Source organism: Chanodichthys erythropterus, chromosome 6 (genome assembly GCF_024489055.1).
Source record: "Chanodichthys erythropterus isolate Z2021 chromosome 6, ASM2448905v1, whole genome shotgun sequence".
In the NCBI taxonomy this organism is placed as follows: domain Eukaryota; kingdom Metazoa; phylum Chordata; class Actinopteri; order Cypriniformes; family Xenocyprididae; genus Chanodichthys; species Chanodichthys erythropterus.
This window is the reverse complement of record NC_090226.1, coordinates 20,358,528-20,377,500: the sequence shown is the minus strand read 5'-3', so window position 1 is coordinate 20,377,500 and position 18,973 is coordinate 20,358,528. Positions and strand designations below refer to the sequence as shown.

The following is an 18,973-nucleotide window of genomic DNA, read 5'->3' as shown; positions in this document are numbered from 1 at the left end:
AGCCACCGGGGAATACTGGGTGTACATGGTCTGCAACAATGCTTAGGTAGGTAGTACGTGTCAAAGGAACATCCACATGGATGGCAGGACCCAATGTTTCCCAGCAGAACATTGCCCAAAGCATCACACTGCCTCCGCCGGCTTGCCTTCTTCTCATAGTGCATCCTGGTGCCATGTGTTTCCCAGGTAAGCGACACACATGCATGCACCCAGCCATCCACATGATGTAAAAGAAAACGTGATTTATCAGACCAAGCCACCTTCTTTCATTGCTCTGTGGACAGGGGTCAACATACACAACAAACTGAGATGCACTGTGTATTCTGACACCTTTCTATCAGAAAACCAGCATTAACATCTTGAGCAATTTGAGCTACAGTAAATCGTCTGTTGGATCGGACCACACGGGCCAGCCTTCACTCCCCACATCAGTGAGCATTGGCCGCCCATGACCCTGTCGCCGGTTCGCCACTGTTCCTTCCTTGGACCACTTTTGATAGATACTGACCACTGCAGACCTCAAACACTTCACAAGAGCTGCGGTTTTGGAGATGCTCTGACCCAGTCGTCTAGCCATCACAATTTGACCCTTGTCAAACTTGCTCAAATCCTTACCCATTTTTCCTGCTCCTAACACATCAACTTTGAGGGCAAAACGTTAACTTGCTGCCTAATATAGTGTAATATAATGTTGGGAATGTTACATCGATGTTTTAGAAACTCCAGTATCAACTGCTAATTTTGGTTAATATTGGTTGCATAGAACTATCATTTTTAATTAGCCTACAATAAATATAATGAGAAGGTAAAAATGTATTTGTTGCTCTCTGTTGCTTAGAATTTAAAATAATCGTGTTAGATTATAGATTCACTGCAGACCCAGAACACTCAAGACAACTTCTACAGTTTTTAATATTTAGTTTAATAGTTTAAGAAGTTTTCTTGAAAACTGGTAAAGAAAACAAAAACAAAAAAAATGTCAAAATGTACACTGACAAATTTATTTCTTTAGAAACAACACTGCTAAACAATAAAAAGAACAAAATGTAAACTGTGACGCAATAACACTATGAAGTCCTTTTAAAACAATCACACATGAACAAATCCAGTCTTACAGTAACATACAAGTTCAGAATAGAAAAAAGGAACCTATATCAGAATATAACTGCTAACCAAAATGTACTACAAATATATGAAATCTGTGTCGATTAAATAAAAACAAAACAATGAAGCCACGATTGTCTTGCCAGATTGTCCAAAATCACAAAAAAAAATAAAAATCTGGGATTTATGAAACTGAAACATACAGCCTTTCATGTGTGTGCTTCATTCACATTTTTGTAACAATGAATGAAGCACTAATAATTTCTGTTAGACAATGCAAAAAAGTCAGGGAAGCACAATAAGTAAAATACAGAGGAGCAAAACAGCTGAAATAAAGATGAAGTGTAGTGTCTACTTGGTGTAGAGTTTTTCAACCACAGAAGAAGAATGTGAAGTGCATAAAATGGCTCTAGTGCTATATGGGAGCTGTGCAAGGTGAGGTGTGTATAATCCCAACAAACACACTTTAGCTCAAACCTGTTTCAGGTATCAAAGGAGAGAAAACATTACTAAAATAAGGTTGTAATACTGATAACATCACCAACTGTGCAAGGTAAACATTTATTCACAGCCATGCTGTTCTGCTGTGCTTTGGTGTGCTGAATGTGTGGACTCTTTTTTTATTGTAGTTTATTGTTCTATCTAGAACAAACTACTTATAAAAACAAGCTTCCTGCTGTAGATGAATTATTAAAAGACTTCAAAAGATCTGTTCATCCTGGGTAGGAGGATCACCCCAGCTAACAGGGAATTTTCTCAGAACTTTGGCTAACATTCTGGAAAAGAACAAACATTCTTACAGTAACATTAATAGAATGTTCGTTCAAAGTTATCTGCAATGTTCTCAAAACGTTAAAGGGATAGTTCACCCAAAAATGAAAATTTGATGTTTATCTGCTTACCCCCAGTGCATCCAAGATGTAGGTGACTTTTTTTCTTCAGTCGAACGCAAATTATGATTTTTAACTGCAACCGCTGCCGTCTGTCAGTCAAATAATAGCAGTAGATGGGAACTTCAACTATAACAGTGAATAAAACTTGCTTAGACAAATCAAAATTAAACCCTGCGGCTCGTGACGACACATTAATGTCCTAAGACACGAAACGATCGGTTTGTGCGAGAAACCGAACATTATTTATATAATTTTTACCTCTAATACACCACTATGTCCAACTTCGTTCAGCTTCCTGTTAGTGAGGTCAAAAAACGCGTTGTGATGACGGAAGTGATGTCTCGCCCATATACTTCAATGAGCGCGAGACATCACTTCCGTTGTCAGAGCGCGATCAGACCTCACTAACCGGAAGTTGAACGAAGTTGGACATAGTGGTGTATTAGAGGTAAAAAATTATATAAATACTGTTTGGTTTCTCGCACAAACCGATCGTTTCGTGTCTTAGGACATCAATGTGCCGTCACGAGCCGCAGGGTTTAATTTGGATTTGTCTATGGAAGTTTTTTCGACTCTTATTGTTCAAGTTCCCAATCACTGCTATTATTTGACTGACAGACGGCAGCGGTTGCAGTTAAAAATCATAATTTGCGTTCGACTGAAGAAAAAAAGTCCTCTACATTTTGGATGCCCTGGGGGTAAGCAGATAAACATCAAATTTTCATTTTTGGGTGAACTATCCCTTTAACATTCATAATTTTTTTTAAATGTATTACTTGGACGTTCAGCTAACATTTTAAATGTTACTACTTCGGAATGTTCAAAGAATATAGTAAAGTAACATTCCCATAATGTTTGCAGAAGTAAAATGGAATGATCCCTTAACGTTCCCAAAAGAAGAAAAACATTTTTAAAACATTTAAAAAACTGGACCTTTTGAATGTTCAGAGAAAAAGTTGCATTGCTGAATAGTTGCAAAATTGGAAAAGTAAAACTTAAAAGTCAACATGAAACGACATCCACAACCCTTTTGCTTTCGCAATGTTACACATTGTTAAAAGTGTCTTTCCATACAAAAATTTGCAGTCAATTGTGAATGACTCCTCCCCTCCTGGAACATTGCCACGTAATCACTGTTTAAAAATTGGCCTTAGTGATGTCATCTGAAAGGAAAGTCAGTTTAGAGGAGGAGCAAGTTATTACATTTTTATGAACGATTACAAAGACAATTTTTTGCATATTAAGCAATACATGACACAACCCTTGTACAGAAAGATTAGGAATGTGCATTGAAAGAACAATCAGAATGCCGCCCCTTATTGGCCAGCTGCAGCATAAGCATCACATGTATATGTTGTGCTGCTCACGTGAACAGCCTCGGCCAATAGTGAGGCGGCGCTCTGACGTAGAACCCGGAAGTGCTGCACTGTGTTTACAACGTGAACAGCTTAGGAGACTTGACAGGGAAGAGAAGAAATTGTTGAATAAAGTCGTTATTTTTGTTTTGTTTTTTTCGCACAAAAAATATTCTCATCGCTTCATGACATTAAGCTTTAAGTCTGTCTTTAAGACATTAAATCTGACATTAAGCAGATTTTACATTATTGAGTGAACTAACCATTTAAGAAAGTAAATAGGGTCAATTTTGATTTCATGTTGACTTTAAAGGCCTGTTCACAAAAAGACGAATGTTCGAAGCAAAATTGCGCATTAAACATTTTAATTTGAATGAATGGAATTTAATGTGTCTGTTTAGACTTCAGCATGCTGTCAATGTGATGGATTTTTTTTAAACAATGAGGGGTTCTAAACTCTTTTTCATTGTACTGTGTAGAACTGGCCCACCAATAAGAGTCTCGCATTTTTGGTCACATGCCCAGAGCTACTGCTATTACATAAAACGATGTCTGCATCCGAAAACTTAAGAATGCATGCCTGAATTCCAATGTTAGCTTCACTTCCTGTCTTCTGAGATATCTTCATCTGATCGATTTCTGAAGGCAGCACAGATGTATCCTTCACTGCCTTTGATATCCCACAATCCTTTGTGTTCCATTCTGTGACAGTTAAGATAAAAATAAGGATGGCATCTCAAAGTTGCGGTTAGCGGTCAGTTTGTGTAAATGTAATTTTTTGACCGTTTTCCACTTGTGATGTCATTTAAATATTTAAAAATGTGCTTAGTTATCACCAAAGCTCTCTCAATCTTGTTGTAGATCATTAAACCTTAATGTTGCCTCAGAAGTCTGTCTGAAATCATTTTCGTGAGGCACTGTTGTGCACAAATGCTGCCTGAAAAGTCATTTCCTGATAAGGCAGCGAGTCAACAAATCCGCTCCCTAAGCTTTCGGATGCAGCCTATGACTTGGTGGCGCTCAAAAAGAGAGTACTTTGATTAGCAAACCGGCTTCTTTTCTTCTCAGACACCCTGTGGTATGTGGCATCTGCTTTCCTTTAAGCACCACTTATTGTCAAAGAATGAAACTGCAGTTTCATTCAGTCCGCCTGATGGTTTTTATGCATTGGTCTGAACAGACATGCCAAAAATCGCACTGAATTTTCATGCTGAACATTTGTGTTGGTGCAAACAGGCTGTAACACCTTAAAGGGTTAGTTCACCTAAAAATGAAATTTCTCTCATTTATTACTCACCCTCATGTCGTTCCACACCCGTAAGACCTTAGTTCATCTTCGGAACACAAATTAAGATATTTTTTGATGAAATCCGAGAGGTTTCTGAGCTCTATATACACAGCAATATCACAACAAATTTCAAGGCCCAGAAAGGTAGTAAAACAGTAGTTGTTAAAACAGTCCATGTGACTACAGTGGCGTATTCATCGACAAGAATACTTTTTGTGTGCAAAAAACAAAATAAAAATAACGACTTTATTCAGCAATTTCTTCTCTTCCCTGTCAGTCTCCTACACAGCTCATGTTGTAAACACAGTGCAGCGCTTCTGGGTTCTACATCAGAACGGCGACTCATAGCCATTTTGACTGACAGGGAAGAGAAGAAATTGTTGAATAAAGTCGTTATTTTTGTTTTGTTTTTGCGCACAAAAAGTATTCTCGTCGCTTCGTGACATTACAGTTGAACCACGGTTGATAGTCATGTGGATTATTTTAACAATGTCTTTACTACCTTGAAGTTTGTTATGACATTGCTGTGTATATGGAAATCAGAAACCTTTCGGATTTCATCAAAAATATCTTAATGTGTGTTCCAAAGATGAACGAAGGTCTTACGGGTTTGGAACAACATGAGGGTGAGTAATTAATGACAGAAATTAAATTTTTTGGGCGAACTAACCCATTAACAATATCAAACCACACTCAACCAACAAGCCCATTTGGCTCATTTTAACTTTTACATTCTAGAGGAATTCTGTTGTTGTCCTGAATATAAGACAAAATGTAAAAAGCCCCATTTCCCACTTCATAAAGAAAATCCCTTTTCATATTGCTTTTAAATGGACTGTAGTGGGATTCATAAGACCTGTCTGTGCACAATATCCTCCCGTAGCTACAGTACGGACAGACAACTCAAACTTTATCATATTCCCACTGCAGTCTCCCTGACTGAACTCACACACAAAACACACAAGGATACATGCATCTATACACTCACACACACATATTAGACCCCCACTCATGTCTCTAGGTCTGGGAGTAAAACATTTTCATCTTGTTCACTGGCATGGGAGCTTGTCTGTCTATAATAGGCGCTGCCAAATGTCGGAAGCCTCTGGTTGCACAGCGAGTTTCTCTTGTAAAGGAGCCACAACGACCCAATCATCACAGCAAACAACACAATGGCCACCAAGGCCGCCACTGAGATCACACCTCGATGCAGACCTGAAACAAAATGACACATTTGAGTCTTAGAACATGATGAAAGCTTTAAAGTAGAGCCCTTAAATATATTTCATACGTTATAATACGTTTTCATATGATGCCTGACAAATGTCCACATTTGAAACTGAGAAATAGACACTGTAGACAAGTTACAAATATTATACTCAAGTTTTGAGGCAGCACGTCTAAAAAAAGAAGACAGTGATGCAGAGTATACAGAGCTTTCACTTCCTCAGAAATATGATGCAACAAAAAAGATTATTTTAACCTTTCAAAGGCTCCACTTCTACCTCTTTGATGGCTCCTGTAATGCAAAGCAAAACATCTGAATTAAAAACTGACCAATTGCACTGCAGAAGCATTAACAATAATATTGATAAAAAAAAAAAAAATTGCTTTCAGCTCTGGCTTTGAAAACCGCAGTGTTCCACTGAAGAAAGTAAGTCATGAGACATGAGGGTGAGTAAATTATGACTCTTTTTCTTTTTTACTTTTGTGAGAGCTATTTCTTTAATAGATACTTTGAGTCAGTGCACAAATGATACAGCACTGCAACAAAGATGTTGCCACATTTTAAGGCCATTAGTCATTTCCTGCTCTGTTTTTGCTGTAAATATGGACTGGGACAGTACTGGGCCTCTGCTGGTGGTTTGTGGTGGTTATGAGGTCAAAGGTCATGCCTTTTACCTGATGAGGTTCTGCAGACGAAGCCCTGTTTGTCAGTGCAGTTGGCTAACTGCCACACAGCATCCGGCATCCGCATAGTCACACATAGACCAGCCCTCATGACACTGGGATCTGGAGCTTTGGAGCGCCAGTAAGTGTACTTGAGCGGCGAGCCATCCAGTCGAGTCAAAGCGCCCTCTAAAATAAGCATTTAGGATAATTTCATTTTTTCAGATAAACCTTTCAATAAATATAACATAAATCTTTTTCACATAAATCTTTAAAGTGCCCCCATTATGTTTTTTCAGATATTACCTTTCATGTAGTGTTACTATAGTGTAGTGTTTGTGAATGTAAAAGATCAAAATGTGAAAATGTAGTTATCGTCTCCCAAAAGAAAGAACTGATTCTGAACTGCCTAAAACGAGTCGTTAGTAATTCCGGTCTTAATTCCTGCACAAACCAATATAGGTTTGTAAAAAATGTGCATAATGCCAGCCTGTGGTCTTCAGTGGATGTCTGTGAACAACATCTGCTTTGACCTGATCTCAAAAATGGTAGCTCTAGCTGAGGCCAGGAAGAGTTTAGTTTGTGTTGTTGACATGTAGAAAACTGCACTTTCAAAGGACGAGGACTCAGGCTTGAATTGATATGGAACAACTGATGTCATTGTTACTGTTCGAAATTACTGTGTAACAAGTTCTGAGGAAGCCCTTCAGAGCTGGAATTCAGATATGATAAGGGAAATAAGTGGTAGATCAATCACATCAGACTGGGATATCTGACCAAATCATTTATAGAAAAGAGGTGATGCAGCAGTGCATATTCTGAGAAAATGTAAGGTTTTTTTTACTTGGATGCATGTAAACCTATTTTAGGAGACCTCAAAAACACAATTAGGAACCTAATAGAAGCACTTTAAATATAACAATATAAATTAAAAATAAAATAATGCATATGTGCTTATACATTTTTTTAATATATAAAAATAAATATCAACACAATAAGACATTTTCATATAATATATATATATTATATATATAAAATTTTATACTCTATTCATCAATTTAATTTTGCACATTTATAAAATAATATGTATATAAAAATAAATATCAATATGATACGTCACGTCATTTTTATATGAAACTTATAATAAAATTAATATAACATTTAATATTTAATGATATAATATAAATAAAAATTCCAGTGTGTGTGTATATATATATATATATATATATATATATATATATATATATATATATATATATATATATATATATATATAAAAAATTATTGTATTTTGTAAATATATCATTTTATACTTTTATTCATAATTTCCATACATAATTTTAATTTTGCACATTTATAAAATAATATGCATATAAAAATAAATATCAATATGATAAGTCATTTTTATATTAAACTTAAAATACAAATAATATAACTTTTAATATTTAATGATATCCTAATATAAATAAAAATTCCAGTGTGTGTTTATATATATATATTTTTATATATATATATATATATATATATATATATATATATATATATTATATAAATGCTCAGTATTTAACATCACAGCTCTTACTGTCAGTGTTGTAGAAAACTCCTAGCCACATTTTCCGAGGCCCCTTGTAATAACGCCCCAACTCGTTAAGGACAAACCGGCTCTCCTCATCATCTTGAACTGTCAGAAGGTCTGAAAAATTTCCTGAGAAAAAATAAAAATCTTGCTAAGCCATGCAAATGCAACCATGCAAATCAAAGTCACCACTAGGTGGAGCTCTCGAACTAAACAATTTTAAAATGATGTACCATTCTTTTTACAGTGATTCCTCGCTTCCTCCAGGGTCATCTTTGCTGTAAAATTTTTAAAATAATAGCAGCTCCCACGAAACTTCAGCCAGGTTTCAGGACATACCACTTCATAGGAGAAAGCAATGCTTTCTGTGCAAGGACAAACAATGATATTAGTCAGATTTCAACCATTTACAAACTGATAAAATGAATTGAAATTCAGAGAGGAATGGACTCACTCGGAGGAGGTATGTAGCATATCGCTCCTGATAACAGCATGTCACATTCTGCATCTTTCCAGCGTCCATTAACATCCATGGACGCGCAGCCTCCATCTCCCATTGGCATTTCCCAGTTAGTGAACGACCCCTCACTGCCATCGGACCACTGGTGAGATGTATCATCCTATGGAGATAGAGGTCTTGTTTAACACCACTACAATTCATCAAAGTACATCACATTGTGATTTCAAAGCCCCCTTACATCTGTGCTGTACAAGCCAATCCAAAGTGGGGCGTCAAGCCTGTTCGTGAGCACAGTGAGATAGGCCTGATGATATGGGTCTGTGATGCTCACAAGCGCCGCCCCCTTATCCAAACATGCTTTCTGGGCCTCGTACCAGCTCAAGTTGCCATGGATGATAAGGTAACTGTGGTTCTTATACTCAGATGTGTCCAGAGAGGAAGCGGTGTAATAGGACAGGGTTGGACGCTTGGTGATGTCTGAGATAGAGTATAGATGCACCGATATTAAAAGGTTAGTTCACCCAAAAATGAAAATTCTGTCATTAATTACTCACCTTCATGTCATTCCAAACCTGTAAGATGAGTGAATTTAAAGGTGCCCTAGAACTTTTTTTTAAAAAGATGTAATATAAGTCTAAGGTGTCCCCTGAATGTGTCTGTGAAGTTTCAGCTCAAAATACCCCATAGATTTTTTTTTTATTCATTTTTTTAACTGCCTATTTTAAAGGGATACTCCACCGTTTTTTCATATTAAACTATGTTATTCCCTTAACTAAGACGAGTTGATACATACCTCTCTCGTCTCAGTGCGTGCACTAAATCGCTCTGTCTTGCGGTTCAGTCCAGTTCATTCAATAGGGGCCAAGCAGAGAAGCTACCAAACTCCTCCACGTTTTCCCTGTTTAAATACAGTTACTCGAGTAGTGTAACTCGACCTCGTGTAAAATGGATAACTATATTGTATGGCGGAATACCATAGCAATTGCTCGGGAGCACTTTGACTTGGCGCAGTAATATCTTCACTCGTGAAAAGTCCTCTCACCGGCCCCCGCTCCCTCTCCTTCTCCCTCTCATATCCGTCAATAGAACCAACGTGACTTTACAGGAGAGGGAGCGGGGGTCTTTTCACGAGTGAAGATATTACTGCGCCAAGTCAAAGTGCTCCCGAGCAATTGCTATGGTATTCCGCCATACAATATAGTTATCCATTTTACACGCTTAGAAAAGCGCAACGTTTTGTTTTGTGTCACCGTCCTAGGTCGAGTTACACTACTCGAGTAACTGTATTTAAATAGGGAAAACGTGGAGGTGTTTGGTAGCTTCTCTGCTTGGCTCCTATTGAATGAACTGGGCTAAGCTAAGTGCTAACAAAGTTTCGCCACAAGACAGAGCGATTTAGTGCACGCACTGAGACGAGAGGTATGTATCAACTCGTCTTAGTTAAGGAAATAACATAGTTTAATATGAAAAAACGGTGGAGTATCCCTTTAAGGCATATTTAGAAATGAGCCGATTTCAGGTTGCGGCCCCTTTAAATCGCGCAGTCTCTGCCCCCTCCCGAGCTCTCCACTCTATCATAGCATAAACAAAGTTTACACAGCTAATATAACCCTCAAAATGGATCTTTACAAAGTGTTCGTCATGCATACTGAATGCATGCGTCGGATTATGTGAGTATTGTATTTATCTTGGTGTTTACATTTGATATTGAATGAGTTTGAGGCTATATGCTCTGTGGCTAACACTACACTGTTGGAGAGATTTATAAAGAATGAAGTTGTGTTTATGAATTATACAGACTGTAAGTGTTTAATAATGAAAATAACGACGACTCTTGTCTCCGTGCATACAGTAAGAAACGATGGTAACTTTAACCACATTTAACAGTACATTAGCAACATGCTAACGAAAAATTTAGAAAGACAATTTACAAATATCACTAAAAATATCATGTTATCATGGATCATGTCAGTTATTATTGCTCCATCTGACATTTTTCGCTGTTTTCCTTGCTTGCTTACCTAGTCTGATTATTCAGCAGTGCACATCCAGAAGTTCTGCCGTTGTGTAATATTAACTGCCCTTGTGTTATACCTCAATCATGAGCTGGCATTATGCAAATATTGGGGGCGTATACCCCGACTGTTACGTAACAGTCGGTGTTATGTTGAGATTTGCCTGTTTTCCGGAGGTCTTTTAAACAAATGAGATTTATATAAGGAGGAGGAAACAATGGAGTTTGAAACTCACTGTATGTCTTTTCCATGTACTGAACTCTTGTTATTTAACTATGCCAATATATATTCAATTTTTAATTCTAGGGCACCTTTAAGCATCACAACATGATTCACAGTATGAAAAATGGATATTCATTTTTTTTTACCTTTGCTAAAGATTACATTTACCAGTGTTATTTAATGACTCATCTTTTTAAGTTAGATGACTGCAAAGGCAATATAAATGTAAAAATATACGAAATGCACCCACCCACTAATGGTCGGTACCTATGAATTAAAAAATTTTCTATTGTGAAAAATCTATCTATATCATGAAAATGAGCCTACCTTGCGGCTTCTGGCAGACAAATCCGTAGATGCTCTCAGTACAGACATCATCTTGCCATACCCCTGTCATACGGAAGATGTGACTGTTGGACAGGTAAGTACAATGAGGTTCCATAGGAGATTTATAATTAGACTTCTGTAGACACACACATAGAAAAAACATTTTAAAACAGCGTTGGAATCAAGTTACATTTCAAATATATAAAATCCCGAGTTTTTATACCTCCCAGTTATCATAGACGAGTGACTTCCCGTTACTCCATTTGGGAGAAAAACGCCCCTGTGCACCAATCCAAACCCCTGCTGACCTGCCATGAAGCAGCATGACGATGTAGGCTTCAACCATAAGATAAAAGCCATGAAAAATGTCAGTATAAAACAACATTGGAAACATCATTGGTGTCACAATCTGTGTGTTTAGTTTTCGTGAACTTTTAGTTTGCATTCATCAGTTACCCGTTTCCCTTGTTCCTAATTTCCCACCAGTTATCATGAACACTCATCTAATCATCACACCTGTTTGTTATGTTGTCATTATCACATTGCATTCAAGTTCCTCTTTGTGCTCCTTTAAGTTGTCCGGTTTGTGTATTGTGTGGTACACGCTGTCTCGTTGGTATTTCTACCTCTGGATTATATGAGTCTACTTTGGTTTTCTTTATTTACTTTGGTATTCTTTATTTGGTATTCTTTATTTCATTTTCTTTCATTTTCATCATTGGACTGTCAACATTATAGAATATCGGAGCATAAAATAATTAAATAATGCTTTAATCAATGTCACCCCGATGAGGTGCTCTTACAGACCCAACGGGGTCACAATTTTTATGTTTCAGGGAGGTAGAGACTCCTCCAGGTCTCTACCTCCCTGAAACATGGATTGCCTCGCCCAGTGCAACGACATTGCACTCATGAAGAGGTTTTGGATCGGACTGGATGATGAGATGGCATGGGGAAACTCTTGCTGCACACTCTGCCTTTCATCTTCATCATCGGACTGACAACGTTACAATCAGAAATGAACATGATCTTTACCTTGTTCAATTTCATCCTCTATGGACACCAGAGATCCCTGATAGGATAAGCATTTGGTCTGAGCCTCCTGCCAGGTTTTCCCCTCTTCCGGACGGGCTGGGAGATGCAGAAACAGACACTGGCAACCAATCACAAACAAGCAATTCTCAATCATACAATAAAACACAAGAACCTATAATGGTAAATAAAACGTTCATTTGTGAAGATCATATCTAAAATGTATAGAAACATACTGCATAATTCTGGTGTGCTATTAATATTAGTTCTTCAAAAAAAATTGATACATGTGAAAGAGAAAAGGCATGAGCCTTCAATATTAGGAATTAATTGTTAAATTATGTTTTTGCCTTAAATATTAGGAATTAATTGTTAAATTATGTTTTTGTTGAGACTGCAGTAAAAAAAGCCTTCAGCTTTATATATTTTTTTCTCATGATTAATGTGAAAAAATGAATTGATTTTTATGTTCTATATAATTTGAGCTGCAATTTTTTTTTAAATTGTATGAAAATATACAAGTGAAAACATTCCAAAATAAATAAATAGACAAACCAAAATAGATACATAAATAAATGAAGTGATATTACTTTGTAAGAGCAATATGACAGGAATATGCACTTTGTGAACCACTGATCTAAGTTACATTCTCACAAGGCTGCTAAGCCAGCTTCTGGTGTATGTGAACCTTGTGTCCGTAGTAGAACCAGTTCTCTGGGCAGCTCCCGATATAGTGAGGCTCACGAGGGTCCTCCAATACAGACACCGTTCTGCGCTTGCACACGTAACCATGAGGATCTTTACAGTTTCCTGCCGACCACTGACCTGCACAACATTATCGATAAGCTGCGTTTGGGTATAGTGGATAATGGTACTTGCGTGTGCTTAAAATATCGTGTACATATATTGTTTACCGGACTGAGACGACATTTGGATGCAGTTCTGGCCAGGCTTTCGGGAAAAACGACCATTTTCCCAGTTCTCATAATCCAGAGCGGATCCATCAGTCCAACTGCAGAACACACAAAAATGCACAAATCCCAACATGAACTCTGCTTCATATTGTACAGTATGCTCATCTTTTTTCTTAAAAGGTCAAGTGTGTGATTTCTGTAATACTTGTTGACCAAATGCAATTGAAAAAATACTGTTTATTTTGACAACTTGAGAAAAAAACAAGAATAATTTTTTAAAGAATAAATATAATTTTTTCTGCCTTTATCTTTCACTTATTATATGACAATAAATACATAAATAAAAGTCAATTGTTTTACTTAATTCTATTGTAAAAGAGACTCATTATGGTAGTCAAAGAAATGCACCTGAGGCCATTGTGATTATTGTTAGCAGACAAACCAATCCACCAATATTCAGAGTCCTAAAAAACAAAGACACAAACGAAAATGTTCTTTTATATACATACATATAATTATTATATGTATTTATGTGTATATACAGTATATATACACACACTACTGTTCAAACGTTTGGGGTCAGCAAGTTTTTTTTTAAATTCTATTAAGTGTTTTCTATTTGAATATATTTTAAAATGTAATTTATTCCTGTGCAGCAAAGCTGAATTTTTAGCAGCCATTACTCCAGTCTTCAGTGTCACATGATCCTTCATAATTCTAATTGGCTGATTTAATGCTCAAGAAACACTTCTTATCATTATGAATGTTGAAAACAGTTGTGCTGCTTAATATTTTGTGGAAACTGAGAATTATTCTGCTTATACTATGGTTACCCACACCTCAAGACATTGTTCAGATGTTGTATTTCAAGACATTTGTCAGGTTTAAGTTGCTAAACTATTCGTAAAATTATCATTGACAACACATTTCTGTGCAAGTGTGCCTGTACTGTATGTGTGTATGTTTGAGTGGGAGTAAGAGAGTGTGCTTTCCATACATAATAAAATGTAATTTTGTGGCAAAAAACATGGAAATAATTTTTCGTTTTTATCCAATTGTTTACTACATTTATTTGTTTGGTCGGTGTAATTGTGGGTTTTTGTTTTTTTGCTGTTGTAGGCTGTAACGACCTTAGGAATAACTGAAATTTGGCGAAGGGATATGGACATGTAATGCGGTCAAGACCTGCCTGGAACTACTTTTGCCATGCGTTTCCCTGAAAATAATTGCACACCTTAAAACTTTCATCAACCAATCAGATTCAAGCATTCAACAGCCCTGTAGTGTAAGATCAATTTAATGCATCCCTGCTGAATAAAATATTAGTGTTTTTTTTTTTTTTTTTTTTTAAACTTCCTGAGTCCAGACTTTTGAACGATCCATAAGTAAATGAATGAATATACATTTAACCTTCATGCGATCTCTGATGAAGTTCAGTTCATCGCTAGAGTGAACAGAGAGAAGATCAGCACCCATCATCTTACAGGCAAAGGCAACAGCCTCCCAGGGAAATGGCTTACTGGCAACGTAATATTCAGCTCCACGGAAAAACACCCAAGGCTCAAGTTCTGCACCATAAACAAAAACAAACATCATCACCATCATCATCAGTGAGTTTCTATAGTATTTACCTGTACTGTACTTACGATCGCTGTACCAGTACGGCTTGACCAACTCCACACCTGAGGAAAAATTAAACACTACATTTCAACAATTATATTTCAGTTTTATGGATGTTTTTCTTGCTTAAAAGACTAGAATGTTGTTTTATCCTCAAAAAATGTATTATTGTTATTATTATTATTATTCAGAAACCATAACTAGACTTCTTTCAATTAAATAAAAAATAATTAAAAAGTACAATTAAAAATATTAGCTAAAAGCAGTGTGTAAATGGAAGAATGTCTGAGCTGGTCTTTTCAGCAGGATGATAATGAATTTTTTATTAAATATTTGAAATGTATATTCATACACCCTAAACACAAACCTCTGGGGACCTTGCAAATCCACTCATATTTGGAGTCACATGAGTGGGGCGTGAGAGTGTTTGTGAGGTCACTGTACACAGCACACATGCGAGAGTCCACTTCATTCATATCCTCAATGAAAAATGTCACCACCTACAGAATGGTATGAATATGACAATTACTTACAATATTACAATATTCAAACATATTCACTCGACTCTGCTTTCTCTTTGGCTTTTTTTTTTTCTCAGAATTTTTACCGGTGTGCCATCCGACCACTCCCAGGCTCCGTTGGACCTAGGGTTTCTTTTAGTAAAGCCCACCCAAAACCAGCGACCCTCTGTACTGAAAAGAGACAAAAAGAAAAGGAAGGAGATAAAACAAATTAATTAATGAATTACTTAATTAATGCTGTTAACTGATCAATCGCAATGAATTAACATAAAAGTCTGTATATAGTTTAGTTTATATATATATATATATATATATATATATATATATATAGTTTAGTTTAGTTTATATATATATATATATATATATATATATAGTTTAGTTTAGTTTAGTTTATATATATATATATATATATATATATATATATATATATATATACACACACACACACACACACTCACATACAGGTGCTGGTCATATAATTAGAATATCATCAAAAAGTTGATTTATTTCACTAATTCCATTCAAAAAGTGAAATTTGTATATTATATTCATTCATTACACACAGACTGATATATTTCAAATGTTCATTTCTTTTAATTTTGATGATTATAACTGACAACTAAGGAAAATCCCAAATTCAATATCTCAGAAAATTAGAATATTGTGAAAAGGTTCAATATTGAAGACACCTGGTGCCACACTCTAATCAGCTAATTAACTCAAAACACCTGCAAAAGCCATTAAATGGTCTCTCAGACAGTGTCAGAAGCGTCTCGCCTGGGCTAAAGACAAAAAAAAAGACTGGACTGCTGCTGAGTGGACCAAAGTTATGTTCTCTGATGAAAGTAAATTTTGCATTTCCTTTGGATATCAGGGCCCAGAGTGTGGAGGAAGAGAGGAGAGGCACACACTCCACGTTGCTTGAGGTCCAGTGTAAAGTTTCCACAGTCAGTGATGGTTTGGGGTGCCATGTCATCTGCTGGTGTTGGTCCACTGTGTTTTCTGAGGTCCAAGGTCAGTGCAGCCATATACCAGGAAGTTTTACAGCACTTCATGCTTCCTGCTGCTGACCAACTTTATGGAGATGCAGATTTCATTTTCCAACAGGACTTGGCACCTGCACAAAGTGCCAAAGCTACCAGTACCTGGTTTAAGGACCATGGTATCCCTGTTCTTAATTGGCCAGCAAACTCGCCTCACCTTAACCCCATAGAAAATCTATGGGGTATTGTGAAGAGGAAGATGCGAAATGCCAGACCCAACAATGCAGAAGAGCTGAAGGCCACTATCAGAGCAACCTGGGCTCTCACAACACCTGAGCAGTGCTACAGACTGATCGACTCCATGCCACGCTGCATTGCTGCAGTAATTCAGACAAAAAGAGCCCCAACTAAGTATTGAGTGCTGTACATGCTCATACTTTTCATGTTCATACTTTTCAGTTGGCCAAGATTTCTAAAAATCCTTTCTTTGTATTGGTCTTAAGTAATATTCTAATTTTCTGAGATACTAAATTTGGGATTTTCCTTAGTTGTCAGTTATAATCATCAAAATTAAAAGAAATAAACAAACATTTGAAATATATCAGTCTGTGTGTAATGATTGAATATAATATACAAGTTTCACTTTTTAAATGGAATTAGTGAAATGAATCAACTTTTTGATGATATTCTCATTATATGAACAGCACCTGTATACACATACACATATACAGCTCTGGAAAAAAAGACCACTCCAAGTTCAGAAATCAATGTTAAGTGGTCTCAAGTTTTTCCAGAGCTGTATACACACACACACATTTTATATATATATATATATATATATATATAGAGCTGGGTAGTAACGGATTACATGTAATCTGGATTACGTAATCAGATTCCAAAAATCAAGTACTTGTAATTAGAGTAAACTACTTTTTAAAATACTCGTAATCAGACTACAGTTACTTTTTTATGGATTACATGATTACATATTATTTACACAATGGCAGTAAGCTGTTCATAATTCTTTGATTCTCCTTATTTTTTAAGGTTTATATTTTTTTTATATCCCAATTTAAATGTCCAACTTCTGACCTCAGTGTTTATTAGTCAAACACACGTCATGCTCACGTTGACCATGTGATGTCGCCACAACACAAGGAGAGCATATTGTGTTTTTATGGCAAAAACAGAATAAAAATAATCTCTTTGAAAATAACTGATGAAAAGCAAAAATTAATGTATCATTACAGCAACTTAATGTGTAATGTTAAAGTTTGTTTTTACGTTTATGCTCATTAGAAACAGGACTTGCCGACATCTTGAAAGTGACGTCAAATGACGCGTCTCGCTGAGGGTCAGGGTTGATCGATGTACCCAACTTCAGAGGCTGAATGTCCCACTTTGAGTGAGAAGTTGCTCACTGCAGAGCAAATGGATGGAGCTTAGACGTTTTGCTAGACGTCCAGCGAGGAGGAGCTAATGTACAACCACACCCTAATCCTACCCTAACCCTACCCACAACTCTGGCCATCATAGACTCTGCAGTGAGTACCACTTGCTTTGAGTGGCGTTCCAGATGTTATTTCCAAGAAGGAAGTAGGAACAATCCTAATTCCCACCTGTCTGGAATGCAGCATTAGTCAACTCGTTTGAGCTGCGCAGCTCGGACCAATAATAGACAATGCAACATGAGTTCAGAGCAGGGGCCCGATCTCAATCACACAACATTTCTACACAGCGCCGTGAAGAAAGCATTTGAATTCACCACAAAATTAATAACATCGCTGAGAAATCTTGTGAGAAACATTGACATTCATTGCAGAATTCTCTATTAAACCACAGATTTCAGATCAAACAGTGCTGACGTGGGAACTGTTTGATATCTGTGGTTTAACAGAGAATTCTGTGACAAATGTACTATAAATGTTTCTCAAAAGATTTCACAGCAATGTTATTAATTCTGCTGTGAATTCAAGCGCTTTCTTCCCAGCGCTGTGTAATCTAGAAACCATGATAAACATTGTGACAATAACATTGACAGAAATAACTTGTGGCAGAAATGGTCTAATGTTTTCAAGTGCTTCACACAACTTTTCCCAGCACTTCAAATCTTTAAATATATTTGAATGTTATTTTTAATGTGATGTCCAAAACATTATTTGTTCATCTTTCATAGTTTGTCCCCATTTGTAAAACTAAAGGTGTCATGATGTAGGAAAGCAAACACAACTGTAGTAGATGCTGCAGAGGAGCACTTATTGGCTTATTAGCCATTGGCTAGTGAGGCCTCTATTGCTAGCAAGATAATTAACACTTTCGAAAGCCCAGAAAGCTACTGAAGACATATTTAAAACAGTTCGTGTGACTACAGTGGTTCAACCTTAATGTTATGAAGTGATAAGAATACTTTTTGTAGGACAAAAAAAAACAAAATAACGACTTTATTCAACAATATCTAGTGATGGCCAAATTCAAAACACTGCTTCATGAAGCTTCGCAGCTTTATGAATCTTTTGTTTTGAATCAGTGGTTCAGAGTGTGTATCAAACTGCCAAAGTCAAGTGATTTCAGTAAACAACGCTTCGTTACCTCATAAGTGTTTGCAACTGATTACAATTCATAAGTAATCTACCTGGCTCTGTATGTATGTATATATCTATATATATATATATATATTTATATATATATATATATATATATATATATATATATATATATATATATATATATATATATATATATACACACACAAATGCATACTGTATATTATTAT

The 18,973-nt window shown here is 36.3% G+C and overlaps 1 protein-coding gene across 4 annotated transcripts in view; it reads right to left on the bottom strand.

Annotated features, from left to right (window-relative positions):
• Positions 1–5,253: 5,253 nt before the first annotated feature.
• pla2r1 (phospholipase A2 receptor 1) overlaps positions 5,254–18,973 on the bottom strand; it is a 34,332-nt gene continuing 20,612 nt past the window's right edge. For all 4 annotated transcript variants that reach the window (XM_067388376.1, XM_067388378.1, XM_067388380.1 and 1 more), the window contains 17 exons: positions 15,304–15,388; positions 15,064–15,196; positions 14,723–14,758; positions 14,487–14,644; positions 13,485–13,540; positions 13,077–13,174; positions 12,851–12,987; positions 12,166–12,283; positions 11,354–11,466; positions 11,131–11,266; positions 8,805–9,043; positions 8,561–8,726; positions 8,340–8,471; positions 8,113–8,235; positions 6,543–6,719; positions 6,124–6,159; positions 5,254–5,855 (listed from right to left, as the gene is read on the bottom strand). In XM_067388376.1, coding sequence (XP_067244477.1) covers positions 5,650–5,855; positions 6,124–6,159; positions 6,543–6,719; positions 8,113–8,235; positions 8,340–8,471; positions 8,561–8,726; positions 8,805–9,043; positions 11,131–11,266; positions 11,354–11,466; positions 12,166–12,283; positions 12,851–12,987; positions 13,077–13,174; positions 13,485–13,540; positions 14,487–14,644; positions 14,723–14,758; positions 15,064–15,196; positions 15,304–15,388 — 2,149 coding nt within the window. In that variant the 3' untranslated portion in view covers positions 5,254–5,649. The remainder of the gene's footprint in view (positions 5,856–6,123; positions 6,160–6,542; positions 6,720–8,112; positions 8,236–8,339; positions 8,472–8,560; positions 8,727–8,804; positions 9,044–11,130; positions 11,267–11,353; positions 11,467–12,165; positions 12,284–12,850; positions 12,988–13,076; positions 13,175–13,484; positions 13,541–14,486; positions 14,645–14,722; positions 14,759–15,063; positions 15,197–15,303; positions 15,389–18,973) is intronic.